General features: G+C 34.3%; 2 protein-coding genes across 2 annotated transcripts; both read right to left on the reverse strand.

Moving 5' to 3' along the window:
* Positions 1–74: 74 nt before the first annotated feature.
* LOC132564123 (uncharacterized) lies at positions 75–1,769 on the reverse strand. Its single transcript, XM_060228801.1, has one exon. It carries the CDS (start codon positions 1,767–1,769, stop codon positions 75–77), a length of 1,695 nt encoding a protein of 564 aa, XP_060084784.1.
* A 6,659-nt stretch (positions 1,770–8,428) lies between these two features.
* LOC132564121 (GTP-binding protein Rheb homolog) lies at positions 8,429–24,103 on the reverse strand. The gene is made up of 8 exons (XM_060228798.1): positions 23,966–24,103; positions 22,398–22,469; positions 21,980–22,047; positions 19,793–19,875; positions 18,395–18,451; positions 17,322–17,381; positions 16,490–16,571; positions 8,429–14,338 (listed from the first exon to the last, which is right to left on the reverse strand). Exons 1-8 carry the CDS (start codon positions 24,012–24,014, stop codon positions 14,249–14,251), a joined length of 561 nt encoding a protein of 186 aa, XP_060084781.1. The 5' UTR covers positions 24,015–24,103; the 3' UTR covers positions 8,429–14,248.
* Positions 24,104–25,613: the final 1,510 nt, after the last annotated feature.

The following is a 25,613-nucleotide window of genomic DNA, read 5'->3' on the forward strand; positions in this document are numbered from 1 at the left end:
AATACTGGACACAGCTGGGTTTTGATTAAAGATATAATTACTGAAATGTCAACACTTATTGGCTATATATGACGTCATACACGGAAAATATGAATCTTATCGGAGCTGTCCTCCGTGATGACGAGTTCTCCACCACAAGCACTTGTCGCGTACGGACGTTTAACACCGTCTGTAGGCTTCACTATATTCCTCAATTTCTCGCCGTCCTCTTGATCAAGTGCAATTACGTGATTGACGTCAGGCAATGTCACGTAGACCGTGTCTGCGTCACACGTGACTCCACAAGGCATACTCTCCACCTGACGACACCATAAAGGCGCGAGCGTATCGCTTACACAGATCACGTGACGTGTATCACAAAAGTCACAAATGACGATGTTACCGGAAGATGATTTTGTCATGAACATCGGAACAATGAAAAGTGGATCAGTTCCAGCACCGGAAGTGTTACTGAGAAGAGAGTGTTGAATTTCCCCCTTTTTAGAAATGATATCAATCCCCGATGGTTCGTCGTCATTGTAGTAGGACGTGGCGAATTTGTCCGGGTTAAGGAAACATATCCCAATATAGGGTCGTTTGGTCTTTATATGATCTTTCACGTGCATTTTTCGACCAAGAGATACGATTGTTATTTTCTTCTTGAAGAATCTGGTGACTGCGATCTCGCTTTCTGCTGTGAAAGTGATCCTACATGGGTTCGTGATGGACATACTGTCGACGTAACTTCCGTCGATGAGGAATCGCCGTATGACGCCATTCTCGCCGTCAGCAATGACAATATATTTTTCATTCACGGCAACATCGTAAAAGTTAACTTTATCGTCTTCTTCCGGATGTCCACTGAAATTGAAGTGTTCGATAGAATGCAAAGTGCCGAAGTTAAGTGGATTGTGAAAAAGCTCTTGAAGTTTTGGATCAGGTACAAATTCAAAGCTACACTTCCGTGTACTTTTGCCGAGCGTAGAGTTTAGACGTTTACGAAGTCGTGAGAGTTGTGGCTTCATGTCTGAGAATGACATCAGGAGTGAATCCATGTTTTCGTCATCCATCGCGTCGTTCAGATCAATATAAGCATCTTTGATTTGATCTCGAACGGTCTCCATATCATCGAGAGTCTCACCTGTGTCTTGTTCGACTACATATTCCATGACCTGTCCTTTTAACAAAGACACCTTTTCCTTTGTCTGCATGTAGAACGTCTCAAGTTTAGACTCGTATAACTCGATCTGTTGAAGAACCTCTTGTTGAGATTCAGTAAGACCCATCTGACCGTTCTTCTGCCACCGCCATCTGTCGGACTCAAGAAGCATCTTTTCCAGCTCCTGTCGGTAGCCCACGAGAGACGGTAAAATTCGCTTGTAGGCTTTGGAAACCTTTATACATTCACAGTCATCTGTTTTGTGTCCTTCCACCGCAGCCTCTGCAGTCGTCAACGTCTTACAAGCGAAGCAATAAAAAGCAAGACAGTCGCTGTTCCGTCGTATATCATTGTGCACGACACGTAAAAACCCATCGAGTGTTTGATCAACACCGAACTGTGCTGCAATAATCCAAGGATCATTGGCGTCGTCGGTCACTTTGACTTCTGTCCGGTCGATTGGACAATAAAATGTGTCGTCCGATCGGGTTCTGTCTATATGTCCGGCTAAGCAAGCCAGACAGAATGAATGCTCACATCCAGGTAACGTCCGCGGATCTTTGAATCGTTCTAAACACACTGAACACGTTAAAAATTCCTCTGTCACGTTTTTAGCAAGTCGACCAGCCATTTTTAAACTTTTAAACGATCTTGTAAGCAAATTTTCCTTAAAATTAATATGTGCTTATTATCCAGAATACCTTATTGGATTTAGAAAACGTCAACACTTGTTTGAAAAGGAGCAGCAAAGTTCATGATTGTCTCTTTCTGGTTTAGAAATAGCAGTGGACGACCGCCATGCCCAGCAATACTTCAGTGTTGTACAAGGTAACCGCATATTTATACTAGATTTTGGACCAACGATACAAGCCATAAAGACTAATACTTTTGAACTCTATGACGTTGTAGGGTATTAAATAATATTTAGCTTAGGTATACCAACCAAACAGATTATCGCTTACGAATCTTTGTATTTAAAGTTGTTTACGGTGTGGTTTTAAATTACGTCGGTCCAGTACGGGCTCTGTTCGATCTAAGTTCATAATACGCTTTGTAGAATTCAGCCACATTTGGAAACTACTTATTGAAATATATGTACTTTTATATAACACATTCATCTGTGATGACTCGAGTAAACATGATTATAGGTTACTGAACGTACCATATGCAGTGAGACAAATACTACCAGCAATATTTCATCTTAAAGTTAAATGAAAGAATCACGTGAATATTTGTATACCCCATCACAACATAAAACAATTCAAACAGAATGGCAAACGTATTTGTTAGTGAATGTTACGGCCGTGGTATGAAAGCAAAGATACATAGAGAATACATGTAGACAATATTTAGCGAAGATAAAGGCGGACAACGGCGAGCGAATTGTCTACAGCTTCAACCTATTCTGCAACATTAAATGAGATAATGTCACCGTCATCATGTTTGGTGGGACATTACATCGACCGCGAATACTACCAACGATACAGTAAAATCATGATCTGACCATGCTGACCTTGCAGGCACCGACCCTGGTCAAATTCGTTTACAAGTTGGCTAAGTACAGGTAGGCTGCTAGGAGTATTGGCACCTACGTGGACGGTAATCCCGTATTATAGAATAGTATTAATAACACCAAGGAAATAAACAGGTAAATAGAGTCGCTAAAAGAAGGCTTAAACAGACATGTTTGTCAACAAATCAAATTATCCTCAGGTCTAGACAAATAGAACTGGCGACCTGTATCTCTTTTTAAATATTATCTATAAAGTTGCATCAGGTTGCATAGCAAATAGAATAAAAACAGTATTAGGTAAATAAATTAATTCTGACCAGACAGGCTTTATTTCAGGTCGTTATGGGAGAGAAAACACATGGCTGATATATGAATTTATCAGATTTTTTTAAAATAGAAAGGGGTTGTCCTCAAGGAGATCCTAAAGCTCCTTATATATTTATAATGTGTGCAGAGGTACTAGAATAAGAAATAATAAAAAGGTAAAGGGTATCAGTATTAATAATTGTTCCATTTTAATATCTCAGTATGCTGATGATACCTCTTTAATTTTAGATGGAACTAAAATTTCTCTGAAAGAAGCATTAAATGAACTAAATAATTTCGCCAAAAACTCAGGTTTGAAAATATATCAAAATCTCGGGCTATATGGATAGGGAGTAAAAAATATAGCGAGTAAATTCTATATCCAAAATGGAAATTACAGTGGGGAATTGGAGCATTTAATGTCCTTGGCAACAATTTTCATGTAGATTTACACCTTATCCCTAGGCTGAATTATGATAAAACATAGTTCAAATAAAGGCACTTATCCACTTTTCAGTACTTGGTCTAGAATTACCACACCAATAGGTAGAATTCATATCATAAAATCATTGCTTATTTTGCACCTATCTAAATCACCTATTTATTGGAATACCAAATCCAGAGGAGTATTTTCTTTAAAATCTCAACAAAGAATTATTCAACTTCTCATGGAATAACAAGGTAGATAAAACTAAAAGGGACATAGTAATCAAGAATTATACAGATGGTGGGTTGAAAATGATACATTTAAGGTCCTTTATTGAAATTGACATGGATAAGAAGATTGTATATTACATCAGGTAAATGGCAGGAAATTCTAAAAACTTATATAAATAAAGACACTTTAGCAAAATATGGAACTGATTATATTTTAAAATGTGAAAAATAACCAAAAATCTGTTTTGGAAAGATGTATTTAATGCATGGAACAAATTAGTCAAAGTAAGTGAAAATCAATACAAGGGAGATAACTCCATTGCAAAAAAAGCCAATATGGTACAACAAATCTTTCAAAATAAATAAATAACAGTGTTTTCTATGAAACTGGTTCAGGAAAGGAATAGTCGTAGTGAACGATCTTATGAGTGGGAATAATACCAACTTATTTTATACTTTACAAGAATTCAGACAAATTTTTAACATTCAAACCAACTTTCTTCAGTAACAAGGTCTGATTTCTACTATTAAAGAGTCAGACCCACTCCTCGACTGATATTATTTTATATAAAAATTTTTTTTTCTATTTTTCTCGGGTAGCAAAAGTTCTGACTAACCCTGTAATACCGCAATTTTAAAGTAAATCTTTACCAATCTAACATAATAATAGTTTTAACAAGTAAATTGATGGAATTTATATCCCCCACTTTCCAAACATAAGTAAATATTTTAGAGGTTAGGAGTAAACATGTCATAATGCTATATAGAATGAATATTTGTGGGACTTAAAGTTACATCCAAATCAGATTATATTTAGGAAAGTCAGAGCACAAAAACTAACAAAATGAAAGGATACCTAATTAGTATGCATAGATATTAACAGATGATGCTGATTGCTGAACTCGGTCTTATGTGCCATAATATGCATCTGCTAACCAGGTTTCATCAGATTATATTTAGGGAAGATAGAGCATGGAAATGAACTGACCAATGAAATCAAAGGATACCTCATTAGTATGCATAATTATAGACAGATGACACTGATAATCAAACTCAGTCTTAATGACCCCAAGATGCATCTGCTAACCAAGTTGGATGATATTTGGGAAGTTAAAACGAGAGTGTGACAGACAGATGGACAGATGGACGGACGGACAGACAAACCCAAATTAATATCCCCTGTTTCGGTGAAAGCGTAATAAATAGTTTAATGAAATAATATCTATATTATAATGTTTCTATTGACAATAAGTATCTGCATAAGGATTTAGGAGATATTTTGAAGATTTTGCCATTTTTCCCAGTCTTTTTGAAAATTATGTTTACCGGGTATATTTATCATTTTCATGATAAGGATAACATGATTATCTACATTGAATCGGATTCGATTTTCCTCATTTATACCAAATATAATGTCTCTTTATTAAAAGAAAAAGGGATAAATAATAAATCTAACAAGGTTTCAAAGTTTGTTCAGAGGTTTTGCACCCGAATGCATTCCCATATTGCATGTTCAATTGGTTTCTATTTCTGACTTACAAAAATAACAATATGGATTATCTACTAATCCAGATCTATGTAGATATAAGTTAGTCGTTAAGATGTGCTAATTAATATCTGTATTGGAACCACTGTAATTTTGTATTTTTTGTTACTTGAAAAGGCATTTTATAAATATTTCTCCAGATATTATCAGTAAAGTCAAAGTATTCCCACCTCTTTCTACCTGTTGACACAGTATCATTTTTACTAAGTAAACTATATTGCTGGGTATTAAAGGATAACTTACATTTTCTAATTCTTGTTCTCATACCTAAGGCAGATGTCTCTTAAAGAGCCAGACCCACTCCTTTATAGATATTTTTTCATATTTTTTTGACTGGAAATGTTGTTGTGTACTAATAGATAATATATGAATAAAGACTTGTATATAGTTTCGAAATTGAAAGGGTACCGGAGATATCAGTGCCGTAATTATTCTCATTAATCAACTCCAGGATATGAATATTGATGAGGAAAAGTTATGTGATAGGTTCAGATGCGGTCAGAACCAAAAAAAAAAAATGAAGGAAGAGGTGAGTAGTACGTCCATGTGACATCGCTACGGTTAATTGCAAAGAGGCCCTCAAATGGGTGCTATGATACTGTAACGAACATATAGAACATCGCGAAATGGATCCAACTAAAGAGAATATTCGATAATAAGTATATTTATGAATATGATTTTAGAGTGATACTACACTAGAGAGGCAAACAGAGAGCGATACAGAGTATGAGCCAGCCAGTCGAGGGCACGAAGCCAGAGGAAGAACCCAAGGGAGAGGCAGAGGCAGACCTGCAAGACGTGAGGCAGGGAGGAGAAACGCAATAAAGATAGTCGATAATTATAATCCATTTAACCTTTATTTACACAGGTTATATTTTAAAATACATTGATGCGATCAATTGTTGTTCACCTATCTTATTCATGAAATCGTTCGACTGTTGAGTGTTCATAGTTTGTCACACCTGTATCTATATCATCTGTTGCATTAAAAATGATGCACAGGATTATGGGATAAATTTGCGTTGAAAAACGATACCAGATTTTGTTTCTAAATTTGAGACATCATAGAAATGAGAAATTTTGTATTTGTCTTAGTTTCTTTAGCTGTCATGTCATTTTGTGTCATGAAAAGCAACAAACATACTTTAATCACGTGCACAAAATAACCAAACATAAATATTCAAGCTTTAATTGTCCCGTATTTTTATGTTTGTGGATTGAGTTCTTACCTTTCGAGCAAAATATCTGCTAATTCGTGATTTGTTTTTAAATTCAGTTCGATCTTCATAGCATTCCATCTTTCCGTATGCTCGCCAATATAAATCTTTGCCTTTGATATATCACGATCTCGAGCCATCTTCCTTCTTTTCGCCTCAGATTCCGTCAAAACACGTTTTCTTCCCCGCTTCCCTCGCACGTTTTCTGCCATGTTGGTTTTTTATTTACAGTTCTTTGCGCATGCGTCAAAGGGCAGGACTTCCCGCATAATTATGAATAACCAAACTGAGTCGTTTCCAATTCTTTTTTAAAACTATTTATTACGTTAGATTGGTAGCGATTTACTTTAAAATTAGGGCATTACAGGGTTAGTCAGAACTTTTGTTTCCCTAGAAAAATAGAAAATCATGATTTTTTTCTTTTTCTTTTATATAAAATAATATCGGTCGAGGAGTGTGTCCGGCTCTTTAAGTAAAGCTCGCCAAACACTAGCTAAAATGAAAACAAAACAAAACAAACAAATTAAAGAAAATATGAAGAGCAAATCAATATTAAGAAATAGGGCTCATTTTGTAAATCTCTTGCCAAATTTGAAACAGAAAATTCTGTAAGATCCTATATTTCCCATCATAACGCTAGAGACTGGTTTACTATCTATAATCGACGCGAGGTTTCCGTTGTCATCCAATTTTTTCATCTATTAATGAACATGAAAAAATTTTGAACACTTTTATAACTAAAAATGGTTATTGTACATTAAAAGCTCGCGCAAATATTTTATCTAAAATACAAATTCACTATCCGAATCTACACCCGTCTTTTCGTTTTCTTTCTTATAATGTTGATGAAAGAGAAAGTAGTATTTCACGGATCTCGGATTCGATCGCGGTTTTGAACGATCCGTTTTGCAATCACACATTTCCAGAATTAACAACCAGACAAAAACCAACCCGAGATACTACACGTCTTCACTGTCGAAGTATAATAACTGATAATACCTCGGCCATTACATAAACTCAGAAATGATAGTCGATACACCTGCACCCAGTAAGCTAATCAGTATGTTTCTTTCGGCCATGTTGTTTCCCTACATGTGCTGCGCACCATGAGAGCTATGGGATTCGAAGATTAAATATAGCTGCCTTATTTGCATGTTATTAAGTCAGTCTGACGTGTTCGATGGAATTCTCCCTTTTAAGTTATGCAATAAAGCATTTAAGATTTTGTACTTTGTTCAGATAGATATGTAATTTGTTTAATTCTATCAGAAAGGGGACTTTTTTTCAAAATGGGTGGAAACTGGTCTTAATATTGCCACAAACTAAAGAATCCAAGTACTTGATATTGTGGGGAGAAAGGTCTGTCACTTAGCTAGGATGATAATCTGGTTCATGTCCAACATATGGGGAATATTGATAAATACATGTTTTTCAAATTTGTATTTTCTGTCTGTGTATGGATCAACGATGATAATCCAACTTATACTGACAACAGAGGAAATAATTTGGGACCATATAAGCATCTTGAATGTTCATGTACTATATTTTGGTTTTGTAACTTATTGAGAGGCAGATGCTGAAAAGGGAGGTGTAGATACATGTACTCTAAATTACAATCTCGCATTATATATACAATGTATGCATTACTTTCAGCATCAAGATAACATGTAGATCATGACCATGAGTCTTTCAGCTCTTAATTATTGTGATTTTTCTAATCCATCAAAAGCTTGCTGAGTGTGATCAATAAAACAGTATATACTGTTGAAACTGAAAAGTATTTAACGATCTCATACATGCAACTTTCCCACATGTGATTTAACAATATCAAAATATTTAAACATCACAGAAGGATTAGCATGAGGAAAACTGGACTTCCATAGTGAAGTCCTGACTCATCAATTCCATATTATTTTTCTGCATTTGAAAGAATTTCATAATCTCTTGGACCATGCAAGTTCCCATTGAAAAATTTATTATGAAAATGCTGCTAAAAAGACACATACAGAAGGACCACATACATCAGTTAATTAATACAAACAAACAACAAGGAAAATATTGACATTTTATTGATGTTTCATGGATGATATTTTTACAATATGTTGGTATGACAGTACAACCATACACAGGGGAGATAACTTGTTTTCCAGAAAAAAAAATCATACCTCATAAAATTAACACACAGTTCATGACACCAGTGATAAGGTGATACTACTTCTTGAGGTGTGTTTGGATGTCACTTGGTTATTCAATAATGGTTATACTGTACAATCACTATATACACTTAAACCTCATCCAATGAGCTCTTTCAGTTCAATACAAATAAACATAAATGTAGCATGACTAGAAAGTTTAAGTAGAGAAGAAAGTTAAAGTTGAAAAGAATTAATTACCTAATTGTCTTCTAAGAATTTTGAAAACAAATAAATACATGTATTTGAAAGTGTCTCAATTCATATACATGTGAACAGTTATCTCCCTTTCATCAACTTTTGACTTCGTTGTACCTTTTATGCTGACTTACAATCATTCACACTGAAAATACAACATACTGGACCACAGGGGCTGGGTACTTCTCCTCCACAATGGTCGGTACTTATATTACAACAGAGTATGAGTGTTGAACATGTACCAAGTCCCTATGCAGTGGATAACTCCTCTTGACCTTTTTAGAGTCTTTGATATGTTTATATCTACTAAATAAATGCTTAACATCTCAGTAGTAATATCCAAACGAGTTAGATGTTTTACGATTTTGTATCCTGACAGTGGGTCTGGTACCTACATGTTAATCCTTAAATAAAATACGCTCAATAATTTGGTAACTTACATCTAATACTGATATATCTAGTCAGCTCTGATTCCTTTAGTAATGAGCTGGATAAAACCTGTTATCTGATATATCTAGTCAGCTCTGATTCCTTTAGTAATGAGCTGGATAAAACCTGTTATCTGATATATCTAGTCTGCAAAACAGAGAATTGACACCAGATATAACACTGCTGTGAAATTTTCATCAGTATTGTCACTGGTGAAAACAAGTGTGAGAGTTATAGGTGTTCCATAGCTAAATTACACACCTGTATTAAAGTATATAAGATAAATTTAATATGATAAAAATACTTTATCAAATACACTATTTCACATGTTAAAACTTCCTTCACGATAAAGAGGAGTGAAACAATATGTAGCATATCAATTGTTACCAAAATAAGGGTTACCTGGGTGTAACATTATTACATATAATATAGGGTACTCCCTCCATTTAAAGTAGGCAACAAGTGAGGAGTTTCTACCCCACAATAAACCTGTGGTGGCAGGTGTGTGTGTGTTTAGTGGTGATGGTGGTCGTGGGGGTATCGCCTCTAAATTGGGACTTATTACAGGAAAATGATTTGATGGTATGGTATATCTACAGCTAGATTTGAGTGGGTTTATTACCAGGCATGGACTTATTACCAAATAAGTATGGTATATAACATCATTCCATGAGGTTAAGTATATGCAAACTTTTGCGATAACAGATTATCAAAAGAGTGTCTGAGAATATCCAAGGAGGCTTTGGAGTAAGGACAAGGACAAGAACTGACAAAGGATGATACTGATATGCCTTCAAGTATATGTTGAATATAACAGACACATTCCTCTTATAATTAATGGCAACTTGTACAAAATAATATATTTCTAAATAAAAAAATTGTAGCATGATTACATGAAGTCATGTTTTTTAATAGAAAGCAGTGTTTTATTGTATACATATCCCAGTTAATAATGAATTTAAGTGAAAAAGTAAAAAAAAAAATGCAGAAATCTTTTAACCACTTGCAAGGTTTTCTTATAGAGATCTTTTATAAATCTGTGGACCAGGAGTTCATTGCCTTGTAGGTCTGTAAGATACTGGAAACTTCAACAAAAGGTCATGATATTAAGAGATGTTCAATAAAACCACATGATATTAACCATTAAGTGATATTAACCAATCAGTGATAATAATCAATCAGTGACATTAACCAACAACATGTAGTTACATTAAGCAAGGTGAACTCAATTTTACTAAATGTATAAGCAAGTCTTATAAACTACAGCCTAAAAAACTCTACCTAATAAACACACTTCAAACAAACAATTATTATCTTATCAACACACTTATGTCATTTATCAGGAATAATGATGACTTAACTAAGGAGTGCAGTCAGACTTGAGGATCAAAATAGGAAATCCTTGCAGAAACAAAAGAAATACATGTTCATAACAGAGAGATGAATTTTAAATCAAAAGAATGATGCTGGAATATTACCGCAACTAAAAAAACTATAATCAAGAATGATGCTATTTTTTTTCTTTTTCAAGTTTATATATGTACAATAATGAAGAAGTGAAATGTCCTGTATTTAAGATCTGAATATGATTACAAAACTTCTAATAAAACATTTGTTTAATCAATGTCTGTTCACAGTAAAAGTTACATACTTACTACTATCATAATACAATAAACAGTGTATAACATAGGGCTTGGAACATCAAGCTAGCAAGGCAGTGTTTTCTTCTACTGTCATTATTTTCAAAAATTGAAAAGAAAAAAAATCAAATTGCATTTAATTCTCAAAGAAACAAATACAACTACATTGTCTAAAGTAGAAAATGTTTAAGAATGCTTCTGCTTCCATACATATCAATATCATTGTTCCATAAATTTGAAGAATTTTCAAATGTGGCTTCTGACTTTTAAACTTAAACTAATTACCGCCCGAATCCGATCAGGTATGGAATGTTATGGTATTATGGAGTAAATATGAGCCAAAAATGTCCAGTGAGTCTTGAAATATAACAATCATTTTGAACAGGACAGACACACAAACATAGGTAACACTATATATACCACGAACATAGGTAATACCATATATACTCTTCAACTTCCCTAGGAAATTGTGGAAGCATAAACTCATCAGCATTTTTAACAGAAAATGAAAACATCACTAAACTTCAGACAGAAAAAACAAGGGAGATAACACTACTACACACAACAATTAAAAACATCGTGAACGTTTGGCAAGAGACACCTAATACTGTAAATGACTTCCTACCCTTAATTCTGTTTAACCTCACAACATATTATTTTATAGTCTGTATATTTTGATTTTTTATTAGTCTAACACAATTTCTTTTTCACATTAATGATGCTTTTTTAATACACTTTTTTCATCAGGTTTTTTCCCTGATTCTTGAGAGCAATTTTTATTCTGCACTGTTGCTACTTTTATTAAGATCATCCCTGAATATAAGTATTAGTTTCATAAATAAAAACCAATATGAGACAAAGATTATTACTGATTACAGAAGCAGGGGATATTGTACAAACTAACATGTGTGAGATTAAAAGCAGCAGTTGTCTTTGTATTAGCACTCCTAGAGAAAGCAAACAGACAGCTGGATCTATGCTTATCTTCATCTACAGCATCTTTATTGTATCTATATGTAGTGAGTCTGACTAGCTGGACATGTATTAGTGCGACAATTATAAAACTGAATCACATGGTGGTTTTTAAAATTAAGGATTTTTCAAAACTTCAAACTAAGGCTGATTCGGCGATTAGTTTGAACAAAAAAAATCTTTTTAATCATTTATGAAATTTGTATATAATCACATTAACCTGCTATTTAAAGTGATGTACTATGTTCTGTTTCAGGAAATAAATGAATCAAATTTTACTTTCAGTTATTGGTTTTTAAATCCCAAATTTTCATTGATATCATGAAAATTATAATTGCAGCACTCGGAGTGAATCTTAACAATTCTTTTTAATTGTCTTTATTTTTGTTTATCTTTGCATATCATTACCACACGAAAAGGTAATGATAAAGAATATACTGCTGAGAACCATTGTACCAATGTAAATACAAGTTTACCAAATACAACAAACAAAAAATAAGAATTCTAATAAAGGATATTGAAAACGGGAAATGTTCTCACTAGAAATGGTCATAAAACCTCTAAGGGAAGTAACTCCTCAATAAACCACATTTGAAACATGGAGTCAGAACAATCAGATTCTGTAAAAGTCACTACATTTACATTGCTAATGACATAAATTACCCAAATAGGTGAAAATTTAGCATGATCTGACTTATTTTCTCTCCTTTTTAGTACTTTTTAATGACTTAAGATGAGAAATTATGATTGAGAAATTCATACTCTTTCTTACTGTAATAACTTAGACTATAAAGGTACACATTTTAACTGTAATCAATTTTAACATTTTTTGCACCTAAGATATTGTGCAGTAATATGATTGTACGAATTCCAGTTTCTATATATCAGTAATGAAGTTATTTTTGCAAACTAATTCATCACTGTGCTAATTTGTTCAAAATTGATGCCTGATAATTTGATTCTGCTAAAATACATCCATTTACACCAACTATAAGACCTAAATCAATCAATACCAATTACTGCAGTCCTTTAATGGCATCTTTTTTTTTCTTTGTTTCACTATTCAATTTTTTCAATATTACATCACAAACTTCATTTCATACAAAATACCATTCAGTTCCTTAACTGATGTCAGGAAACATACACATTTCTGATATATAAATCAAAACGGAAAGTGACAGGAGATTGATTCATGCCTACATTCTGTTCACTACACAGGAATGAAACACCAACAATAAATCAACATACAAAACTTGTCCATTGGCAGACATTTTGGACCAATTTATAGTCTCACAGTATATATTGAATGAAAGTCGTTTGGAGACATCAGTATCAACTGTTAAGATATTAAATGGTTCCTTATGTTTTACAGAGATATAATGCTTCATTATTTCATATTTAAAATCTTACAGAGCTTCATGATCAGCCACATTGGTTTGTTAATACATGTTTGTTTGTACTAAAAATACATTCTATCAAGGTATGGGTGGTTATATTAGCAGGAGATTTAATTTAACTATATTTGCAGTTAACAAAGATAGAGTTAAATTATATACCCAGCTAAAATTTGTACAGTCAATATCTCACCAAATATCTGTCTGTTTACATGGACACCAGCTCATAGACATGAGCAAAACTTAATCCCTGTGAAATGAACCAAACTGAGACAAAATATTAGCCCCCAGAAATTAAACAAATTAATCAGTAGTGATGACAATACTTCACTTGAACAACCAATCAAAAATCATGTACAATGACACATAGTATCATCATTTCATTTGTTATCTGTGTTAACGATTTCTGTCCTTGAAGAAGGACCTCTGTAACATGTTCGTGAAATACAAAACACCAATTCATTTTCTGACCTGAAATACATGTACAAGATTCTCATGCAAATATCTTCTCTTGAATGTGAATTACTTGGCCCAACAGTAATATATTTTACATATTAGATTTATTGATCTGTGTCTCCAATTTTGACAAGTTTTATCAATAGAGTACTTACATGTATTTTAATACAAATTTCTATTTTTAACAACAAAAAACTGATTGGTAAGACTTGAAAATACTGAAATACAGCAACAACACCAAATTAATCATCCCCAACAAACACAAAACCAGTCAATAGGGAGACAAATCCTTGTTAGTAGGTCAAATAATACCTTACATAAGATAGCTCTACAGGTGTGAACAGATGATACCATCACAGCATTGTGTAACAGGTGACATCAGGGCATGAAGTCATAGATGAAGTCACAATGTAATTTCACTTTGTGATATCAGTGTGATGTCATAATGTGATGTCACAAAGTGATGTCACAGATAAAATCAGCGTGATGTCACAGATGAAGTCAGTGTGATGTCATATATTAGTTCACATGTGTAAAATTTCTTAGGTCATGTTTACTATAGATTTGTATGATGGTGTGCTAAACGATCACTATGACAGTATACACGAGGGTTTCTCTGGCTCATTTCCTTCCACTCGCTCGATTGCCATGATGATTTTGGAAAACACTTCTTTTACACTCTGAAAAACAAAAGAAAATTGTCATCAGATGTGCTAGACTTTTTTCCCTTCTAATTATCACCTCCTATTGTGATTACTTATTTATATTTCAATATACTGATACTTTATTGGTTTGTTTGCTGGGGTTATCGTCCAATCGACCAGCTGGATCATATAGCAGCAGGGTCTCCTTATAAAAACTGGTGGCTACCTCAATGAACAACATTAGGAACGCCCTTCACATATCATACAGAGCAATCGCGGTAACGGTCTTGATTAAGGACACCACCACAATAGCACAGACCAGTCCATTTCTCAGCTTCTTGAGAAACAATATTGTGGAAGACAGTGTTACGTCTCTGCATGTATGGGAGAACATATGCAGAATGAAAAAAAATAATTCTAAAATATCTTGATTACTTTTGTTTATGATTCTGTGTAATAAAGAACAGATGAGTATATTAACATATAAACAAAATTGTGATGAAAATTTACCCATTTGAGTATTACCAGCTTACAACTTATTAAGTTTTTATTCCCCGATCATGGCTGTAAATTTCTGGTTTTCTTCACCCGATCTGCTGAACCTTTTATGTTACACATAGCTAAATTGAAATAATATGATGGATATGATTAATTACGTGTATCATTGTGAGGTTTGCTTAACAACAAGAAATACATGGCTTCATAACAAAAATACAGTGTATACACCTGGCTGACTGGGGAATGTCTCCCTATAGCATAACAGTGCAAATCTTGGTTCTCTTGCTAACTTTCCTTTCATAAAGGCAAGTTTTGTGTTAATCGCCGATTCAAAAATATATTTGAAATGTTTTTTCTGTATCATTCCTGTCATTTGAATACACCAGTGGCACCTGGAAAGAGGTCAACAATACACCGAGAATGGACAAAAACAATTTGTCTAACCAGTATTACGTTGAAGCAAGTTCATGAATATAGAAATGTGGCAAACCAACAAATATTCTTTGAACATTTAAGTTGTCCTATCAACTCTCCGCGTAAAAGGATAAAGATGATAAAGAACCGCTTTTTTAACAATATGAAACTGATGCAGTTTACTGGCACAGGAAATAGCAAATGGTAAGACTTTATAGTAAAAGGCGGTCAGTTGTTATCATACAACTGTCAAATGGGCTGAAAACACGTGTTAGGCCTGTGAAGGTTTTCGTAAAGTACATACAATATCAAGAACACTTCTAAACTTGCAGATATAAGGAAAGGTTGCCTAGAAACTATTCATAGCTCGTCATCATAAAAGGAATGATCTTTATGTGACATCGCCTAGCCTCTAAACCTCATCGCTGGCCATCCCTGTGGAAGCTATCTTTCTGCAATATTGCCCAGGGAAAAACCAAGTCCTATGTTCCTATGACATTGCTTGGGCAGAATCCTAGGTGATTTTAATCCCTTCCACTCACCCTTAGTTTGTCACTACCTCAGGGTTTGAGAACCAAATCACCTCAACTGTGCTGTATCTATACGCAACATTATACTAACTCAGGTATTGCGGACCAAGCACATTGAGAAAAACTTTTCCTGAATCTACTTACATACAAATCTACAAAATGGAAATACATATATCTTTGATTTGTGATAAAGAAAAAATGAGATGCCACAATTAAAAATTCAATTAAGCCTATTCAAACATCCCAATTAAAGCTCATTTGAACATCCACTATTAAAGTCTATTCAAACATCCCCATTACAGCTCATTTTAACATCCCCCATTAAAGTCTATTTTAACATCCCCATTAAAGTTCATTTTAACTTCCCCATTAAAGCCTATTTAAACATCCCCATTACAGCTCTTTTTAACATCCCTCATTAAAGCCTATTTAAACATCCCCATTAAAGTTAATTTTAACATCCCCCATTAAAGCCTATTTAAACATCCCCATTAAGGCTTGTTTTAACACCCCCCCCCCCCATTAAAGCCTATTTAAACATCCCCATTAAGGCTCGTTTTAACATCCCCCATTAAAGCCTATTAAAACATCCCCATTAACGCTCATTTTAGCAACCCCATTAAATAAATTTACACAGGTCAGATACTATGTATAAATAATCCCTGTGTGATAAGTTCAACATTTCTGTTTACGGTAACAGTTCGACAGACCAGTTATAAAGTTACACATGCAGACTTAAACAGACCTCATGCTCCTTGGCTGATGTCTCCATGAAGGGAACATCCCACTCCTTAGCAAGACTTTTAGCTTCATCTTCTGGCACCGCCCTATAAATCACAGCATCAAAATAAAATTTACAAAATACATTTTCCCATCAAAGGCAGCAGTATCCTCCATATTGTGAGCATGGAATATCCCTATCTAAGGTGTAAGTAGCTGGCATGTGTGACATCAAAACAACATACAACTAGTGCTTTAACATATAAAATTGGAGTCGCCTGTTACATATACCGCTTCATTTACCTGGTTATAGAAAAAAAATAAAGTTTGCGACACAACTGGTGAAATCAGAATATACAGTATCCATATAATATCCAGATGTAGATATGTATATAAAATACTAAGTACAAAAGGGAGTGTATATAAGAAATTGGAGTACAATTTATATCTACATTCTCCTGAAAATAGAGCAATTACAGGCTACAACTTAAAGATGGTTCCATAAATGATATGCATAATTAGGGACAAAGGGGAACCTTCATATGAAATGGACATACAGATTATGAAACCCAGCATGTGGGCAAAAGGTAATCTAGAATCTAGATACCCCCCCACCCTGAACTATGATGATGACAGCAAAGCTTTAAATCTAAATTTATATCTCCATGATATGATAAACAACTAAAACTGACTTGAATTATATAATACTAATGAAAATCATTAGCAAGATTTATCCTCGAAATCAAATGTCCAGTTAAAACAAACATCTTAAGATCAAAAATGTGAGCCCAACAATGAAAAATTCTGTACTATTAAAAGATTGAACAGACAATAAGAGTCTGGGAATATATACCTACCTCTCACCAGGAAACTGCTCAGCTACATCCCTCTTGTTCCCCACTAGTATAACAGGCACTCTGTAAGGGAGATAACCCCCATCCAAAAAGTTACTTCAGTCATACAAAGGCAAACAGTTTAAAAAGAAAATACAAAAAATGTCTACAGTATCTGTATAGTTCTTCACCTTTCATCAATAGGAATACCATTAACTGTATACTCTATATGTAAATGTAAACATGTCTTCAACATATTTTGTTAACTTTATAAAATTATGAATAGTTTGGGTGAGATTTATTTTTAGATGTATGTAAATCTCACCTATATAGGTATAATAATCGGGGCCTGTATTCACAAAACTGTGTTCACACTCAAACTCAACTTTTGTGCTCATGCTCAAGTCTGTGCTCCAGTGAGAACGTACTCAAAATTTGTATTCATCAAACTTTCTGAGAACGTGCTCTGCTGAGCATGGTAACTAAGAGAACTCTCTAATGTTTGGAGATTATTTTGTATGGCACACGGTTTTTCGTGTACATGCACCTGTATTCGAGCAGATGACATAATAATGGCCATCGAGAAAAAGAAAGCACAGTGAAGTACAGCGGAAGAAGTCTCCTTGATCCAAGCAGTACTTGCCAGCGAGGATGTACTGTTTGGATCAATGACTAGTTCTGGGGCCATAAAACTAATTGCGAAAAGGAAAAAATACATGGGATGACATCACCGATATGCTAAATTCGAAAGTATAAGAAATTTATGTAAATACTTGATACACCACATTTACCCTCATAAACAAATATTTCTCTTTTTTCTTACTTTTTGAATACTTCTTTCACAGATTTCGCTCTGTATGAAACATGCTGCCACCATGATGAGAATGATACCCAAGCATGGGCAAGACCATGCTCAAACAAACTTAAGAACGTGCTCAAAAAATGAGCACAGAATTTTCTATGGATACAACTTGAGCATGAGAATTTAATAGGTGAACACAAAACTTGAATTTTGAGTACAAAACCTTGAGTTTAAGCATGAGAACGGTTTCGTGAATACGGGCCCTGGTGTTGTAGAGTTTCCCGCAGTCACTTACTTTATATTGCCTTTCATGTCCAACAGTTTGTCATAAATCACCTTGACAACATCAAAGCTGAAAATACAATGTGTGTAATGAGCCAACGTTACAAATTTTGAGATTGGACAAAACCAAAACAACATACAAAAAAAGAAATCAAACCTGTCTTAACCCTTTCGGCGCCGTAGGCGACTTTGGTCGACATGCAGACAGGCCGCCGTAGGCGACTTTGGTCGACAATTTTTCCGATGTTTTCGGATATTTCTCGTAAAATATTTGGCACTGAGCTGTACATTGTAAGAGATAATTGGCGCCGAAAGGGTTAAAGACCACCTTTACACAAAACCACTTGTCTATTAATACAATTCACCGTAATTCAGTCAAACCTGTCTTTAAGCCCACCTTTATACAAAAGCCACTTGTCTGTAAAGGCCATTTTTTTGGTTTTCTACGTAATACAAACTCACAGCAATTGAGCCTCTATATATAGGTCTCCTGTATAAAAAGATCATTTTTTCTCTGCTCCAGTAAGTTGCCTCTATCAACAACCATTTAAACATATTGAAAAACCTTCTGTGCTGGTAAACATGTTTAGACCTTAAGAAAGGTTGATCAGTGGCCCATGACCAGACTTACCATTACATCACCTAGTCTATGTAAAGCTATTGACCATGGTCTGGTAAGTAAGGAGGTCTTGTATTTAAAGGTCAGCTAATTCAGAGGCCCATGACCAGACTGACCATTACCATTACCTAGTCTATGTAAAGCTATTGACCATGGTCTGGTAAGTAAGGAGGTCTTGTGTCTAAAGGTCAGCTAATTCAAAGGCCCATGACCAGACTGACCATTACCATCACCTATGTATAACTATTGACCATGGTCTGGTCAGAGAGGAAGTCTTAATGCAAGCTAATTCACAGTGCACAACCAGCTTGACCATTACAATAGACTTAATATAGATAGTGACCTTTCTTTGGTCAGAGGGGAGGTCATCAGTCTTAAAGTTGGCTTTTTCTCTGTGGACTGACCAGCTCAGCTATTATGATAGCCTTTGAACAGTGAAGGCATCTTGCATCTTCAGGTCATTTAATTCCTGTATGACAGTGATTTGACTAGCTTGAGCTTGAGTTGACAGAGTACATCTGTAAAAGATGATGTACTGGTATAATATCTCACCTTTTACGTGAGTTGACAGAGTACATCTGTAAAAGATGATGTACTGGTATAATATCTCACCTTTTACGTGAGTTGACAGAGTACATCTGTAAAAGATGATGTACTGGTATAATATCTCACCTTTTACGCGAGTTGACAGAGTACATCTGTAAAAGATGATGTACTGGTATAATATATCACCTTTTACGTGAGTTGACAGAGTACATCTGTAAAAGATGATGTACTGGTATAATATCTCACCTTTTACGCGAGTTGACAGAGTACACGAGTATATAACCATCTATACTCATAAAGTAAGTCTGAGGTAGAATGGAGTACTCATCCTGAAAAGAGAAAAATCATTGTTACTCGACAGAAGTAAAACTGGTACAAAATCATTGTTACTCGACAGAAGTAAAACTGCTACAAAATCATTGTTACTCGACAGAAGTAAAACTGCTACGAAATCATTGTTACTCGACAGAAGTAAAACTGCTACAAAATCATTGTTACTCGACAGAAGTAAAACTGGTACAAAATCATTGTTACTCGACAGAAGTAAAACTGGTACAAAATCATTGTTACTCGACAGAAGTAAAACTGGTACAAAATCATTGTTACTCGACAGAAGTAAAACTGCTACGAAATCATTGTTACTCGACAGAAGTAAAACTGCTACGAAATCATTGTTACTCGACAGAAGTAAAACTGCTACGAAATCATTGTTACTCGACAGAAGTAAAACTGCTACGAAATCATTGTTACTCGACAGAAGCAAAACTGCTACGAAATCATTATTACTCGACAGAAATAAAACTGCTACAAAATCATTGTTATTTTCTATAATGTTCATTTATACTTTCAGAAAGGATTTCAATCACAAAGACCATGTATAACAAATTATCTATTAGTATATAAAATACTCTCTAAACTTTAAATCAGATGCAGCTCTGTGGAATGTGATTCAGTCTTTACTCATATATACTGGTAAAACGTTAAATTTCAGTTTTTCTCTTTCTCTAGAAAAGTTGTTCTCATTAACCTCCTTCAGAATATTGATACAAATATCATAAAAGTTTGAAAAATATTTTAATCAACCCTCCCAATGAATATATCAGACAAAATGATAAATTATCTTAAGAGTTGATTAATAAAGATAGGAAAATACTATCATATCACATGATATTTGCTTACTATTCAACAATTCTTATCCAAAATAATTATCTAACATAGTAAAGACAATGTTTTGTGTTGGACATCAATTTATCTAAGTCAAGGGCTGATATTCTGTAATGCATGAAATTGTCATGGATTCTCAACCCACCTACCAAAACAGTATATATGTATTACAGTGACACACGGACTTGTGAATTCCCAACCCACATACCATAACAGTATATATGTATACAGTGACACATGGACTAGTGAATTCCCAACCCACCTACATATACAGTATATATGTTTACAGTGACACATGGACTTGTGAATTCCCAACCCACCTACCATAACAGTATATATGTTTACAGTGACACATAGACTTGTGAATTCCCAACCCAACTACATATACAATATATATGTTTATAGTGACACATGGACTTGTCATGAATTCCCAACCCACCTATCATATACAGTATATATGTTTATAGTGACACATGGACTTGTCATGAATTCCCAACCCACCTATCATATACAGTATATATGTTTATAGTGACACATGGACTTGTCATGAATTCCCAACCCACCTATCATATACAGTATATATGTTTACAGTGACACATAGACTTGTGAATTCCCAACCCACCTACATATACAATATATATGTTTACAGTGACACATGGACTTGTCATGAATTCCCAACCCACCTATCATATACAGTATATATGTTTATAGTGACACATAGACTTGTGAATTCCCAACCCACCTACATATACAGTATATATGTTTACAGTGACACATGGACTTGTCATGAATTCCCAACCCACCTATCATATACAGTATATATGTTTATAGTGACACATGGACTTGTCATGAATTTCCAACCCACCTACATATACAGTATATATGTTTACAGTGACACATGGACTTGTCATGAATTCCCAACCCACCTATCATATACAGTATATATGTTTACAGTGACACATGGACTTGTCATGAATTCCAAACACACCTTGTATACATGGCTGGAATGTGATATTCCAGTTTTAACTCATTATAGTGCACATAAACTTATAATTTTCCTTCTAATTACCTCAACCCAGATGAATTCCACACAGTATACCTTGAGGGCATTGTCAGATTGACAACTAGATATATGATATCATTTTAATCATGATCTCTTTTAAAACAACCAGACAGACTTGACGAGACAGAAAAATCTAGCACTGTGTGGTCAGTGAGATACTGTATGAGAACACGGATGTTGGAGTCTATATCTAGTAACTACAATACCTGTCCTGCAGTATCTACAACATCAAGCATGTAATCCTGACCATTAATCTTCTGGTTTTTCTGAAATGCTGCAAGGACAAAACCACAAGATACAGTTTATACAGTCCAGTTTGTTATTATGTATAAACAACAAATCCCATCTCCTACATAAACACAACACTTAATAGAGTGTCTCATTACAATGCTTCTCATGCATAAAAATATCATATATATACACAAGTCATTATAACAAACATTCTAGTTAAACTTTCTTAACTGAAATGTATAAATATTCTTATTTTCTATATTCTTTACATATACCATTATCATATATCTTATTATTATATATATATATACAATATACAATAGTTATTATAAACATAATTTTATATATTTGCATATCTTTAGTTATAAGTATAAATAATAATATTTTTCATACTGTTTTCAATCGTCGGATCATAGGAGTCCACAAAGTGGTTCTCGACAAACTGTATAGTGACAGAGGATTTTCCTGTAAAATGAAACAAAATCACGTAAATTTATTTTTATATAAAGATGAAAGGTTTTAGCTATATAGATAATACACATAAAGTAATAATAACCTGTCAGATGTTCTGGGCCTGAACTAGATGAAGACTTTTATCAGGAACTGAGTAAGAGCATCAATATTCTACATCACATTTCACTGCAATACAAATACCCTCTGCAGGGTATAACACAACTGACATTAACACTATATATAGTGACCCTAAAGCATCCTATTCTATCAATTTGTATAAATAAATTTATGCATCATTCAGTGTTCCCCATTATCCCACAAATTAGGGTGCACACCCCCCCCCCTAAACTGGTGAGATTCAAGACTTATACCATTGGTTTCCAAGCACTCATTTATACATTGTTAGGGGTAGAGCTGTGTCCCCAGTTTCAAAAAGCAAGGGAACAATACATTAAGTCCAATTCACTAGCTTTTTGGAACAAGAAACAGAAAGATAGACAACTCACTTTGATTTACATTAAGTGAATGGTGACTTTTGTCATTCTGTTTAAAAACAAGAGGCCCATGGGCCTTAATGGTCATCAGACTACAAAAACTTTCAGCAGGGAGAAGGGTTATTTCATAGTTTTATATTTAAGAAGCTGTTTTCTATGTTGCTGATTGTAGTTTTGGTGAGGAATAGGTAACTGTAACAAGTGCTACCTTTCAAGTTCAATCCAGCTGATGAAACTTGAGAAGTATGAAATAGGTATTGCAAAGGAAAACCATGCTTGCAAAATCATGTTACCAAATGGCCTCCCTGGCTGTCATATTAAAGTTTTGACAAGGTCGAAATCTAGCAACACTTTGTTGGCTACCTTTCCTTAACATTCCCACCAATTTTTAGCTCAGTGGCACCAGTGGAACTGGAGAAGAAACTTGAAATATGTTTTTCAAGATGGCTGTCATCTTGGATTCAAGATAGACCCGAAAAATAACAACACTTGGTCAGGATCATCTCAGGATTATTTCATGCCAGTTTGAGCTCAATCCCAGTGGTGGAACTTGAGAAGAAGTTATGTTTATATAGAGAGAGAGATTGTAACAGGACTTAAACCGAAAATACATAATTTTCCTTTTAATTAACTGATCATGATCACATGTTAATTTGATATAGATTTTTTTAATTTGATAGGCATATGACAAACTGAATGTAGTACGTCTTATTTCTATAATGCTTTACAGCAAATACTTACTATGGTCTATTTTTAGAATACAGCGACAGACTTCCCATGCAATTTACGCACTGGCAGATTTTTCAGTTCTGTTTAATTATGTTGATAACGTAAGTAAATATCATGAGTATGACGAGTCCTTCGATACTCATTCTCACAAGAACATTACTAAGCTACTTTAATTTGGCAATTTTCCAGCATATCAAATTTATATCCAGCGAACACGATGACATAAAAAGTAAGAACTCGAGTACCGAAGATGAAAGTCGTAAATAGACGATATTACAAACTTACCGACAGATCGGAAGCCCATAATGGCTATTTTCCTCTGTCTGGTTGGCATCTTCGTGTGTTTTAAAGCTTGGTTACATCTGCTTTGATGTAGAAAATGGATTCTTTTTTCTTCTTCCAAGTTTACACCATTTTCTGGTGTTGTTTTGGATTTGAACTTCCGGTCAATATTGTTTACTCAGAGTTACCTCCCTTGTACCACAAGGAACACTATTAGCTATATTCATTTGAACTGCGGATGTACACGTCCCTGTTTGAGATAAATACTTTTTGTCAAAATTTTTCATTTTTATGTTAGCACACGATACAACCAAATAATCGGTATTTTTTTGTATTATGTCAAGTTTCTTTTTTTTTTAATTACCCCTTATCTTTTCAAAGTAATTTTGAAAGATATATATGCTTTTAAAATACACAGAAATATCACTGAAAATCAAGAGGAGTCACGTTCATGTGACAATGAACACAGTTGTTTTTAGTGCCATTTTGACAGGGTATATTTTTTGGAAAACAAATACATCGGTGATTGAGAGTTGTAACCCACCATTCTTCCACCCACATCCCTGCACACACTAGAATTAGATGTACAGAGTCCCTTTTATTTAGATCATATACATGCAACAAAGAGTACATATCAACTACTCAGTACTAACATGTATCTTTTTATCTGATATATATGTACACAAATGGAGTTCTTTGAAAGTAATACCAAGAACATGATCACTGACACCTTCATTTATAATGAAAATAGCATTAAACTTCATAGTCTGCCGCCATGTTGATGGGCATGTTGAATTAAAGTCTTTATAACGACATTATTAGATCTACAACACTGACTTAATCTACTGAGCGATAGGCATGGACAGTGCCCGTGACAACTGCCATCTGCCGGCCAAAAGTACGTATTATCTTATTTGGTTTTGTAATATATATGATAAGTAAGTCACGGAATGGATCAACAAAACGTAGACAATCAGATGAGGAAATCCTTATAATTTCAATAAAAAATCTTTTTCTTTTTACATTTATAATGGACACTTTCATCTGATAATTGCCACTTCGGCCAATCAAATATGACGTTACTAAAAATGACGTCGAACAGTTAATGTGCTGGCGTGATATCATAAAAAGTGGCCAATGGAACTGTTTGTTTCATAGAGATTAAATCATCCATGACTATTTGGATATACAAAATTTATGTTAGTTTTTTTTTTTAATTTGCCGCATTGGATTTGTATATAGCAGGCCGTACCGTACCCAAACGCCATCAGAGGGGTGATACATTGTACCTCTTGAAATATCATCTGTCAGGTGTTTGTTATGATTGTGTATGACGTTATATGACTTTTATAGGTGTGTGAATGCCAAATGTCAATGCTACTCAGTACAGAAAAATACAGAATGTACCTTTTGGTGAAATTTCGTCACTGATATAGTTCACAAAAGGAAAGGAAATGCGAGTTTCTAACATTCAACATTGTTCTGCAACTCAACATTCAGGATATTAATGTTGTGTGCATGCAGCTTTACATTTTGGCCTTTCAACATGCAGAATATTGCGCAACTCAACAATTTTGGATATCGAATGTTGAGCAAACCTCACTCAGCTTATAAAATAGAATTACAACTCATGATAGGCCAAGCAAGACTT

This window comes from Ylistrum balloti, unplaced genomic scaffold (genome assembly GCF_031769215.1).
Source record: "Ylistrum balloti isolate Yb309-2 unplaced genomic scaffold, AGI_CSIRO_Ybal_v1 Utg371998, whole genome shotgun sequence".
Taxonomy (NCBI): Eukaryota; Metazoa; Mollusca; class Bivalvia; order Pectinida; family Pectinidae; genus Ylistrum; species Ylistrum balloti.

What these genes read in the sequence shown, in the direction of transcription:
- LOC132564121 (XM_060228798.1), bottom strand. Translation starts at nt 24,014, where the DNA reads ATGCCAACCAGACAGAGGAAAATAGCCATTATGGGCTTCCGATCTGTC. An exon ending in TCTGTCAACTCGCGTAAAAG is followed by an intron (nt 18,452 to 19,792) that starts GTGAGATATTAT and finishes TTGTATTTTCAG; the next exon opens with CTTTGATGTTGTCAAGGTGA. An exon ending in CATCAGCCAAGGAGCATGAG is followed by an intron (nt 14,339 to 16,489) that starts GTCTGTTTAAGT and finishes TTTGTTTTTCAG; the next exon opens with AGTGTAAAAGAAGTGTTTTC.
- LOC132564123 (XM_060228801.1), bottom strand. Translation starts at nt 1,769, where the DNA reads ATGGCTGGTCGACTTGCTAAAAACGTGACAGAGGAATTTTTAACGTGT.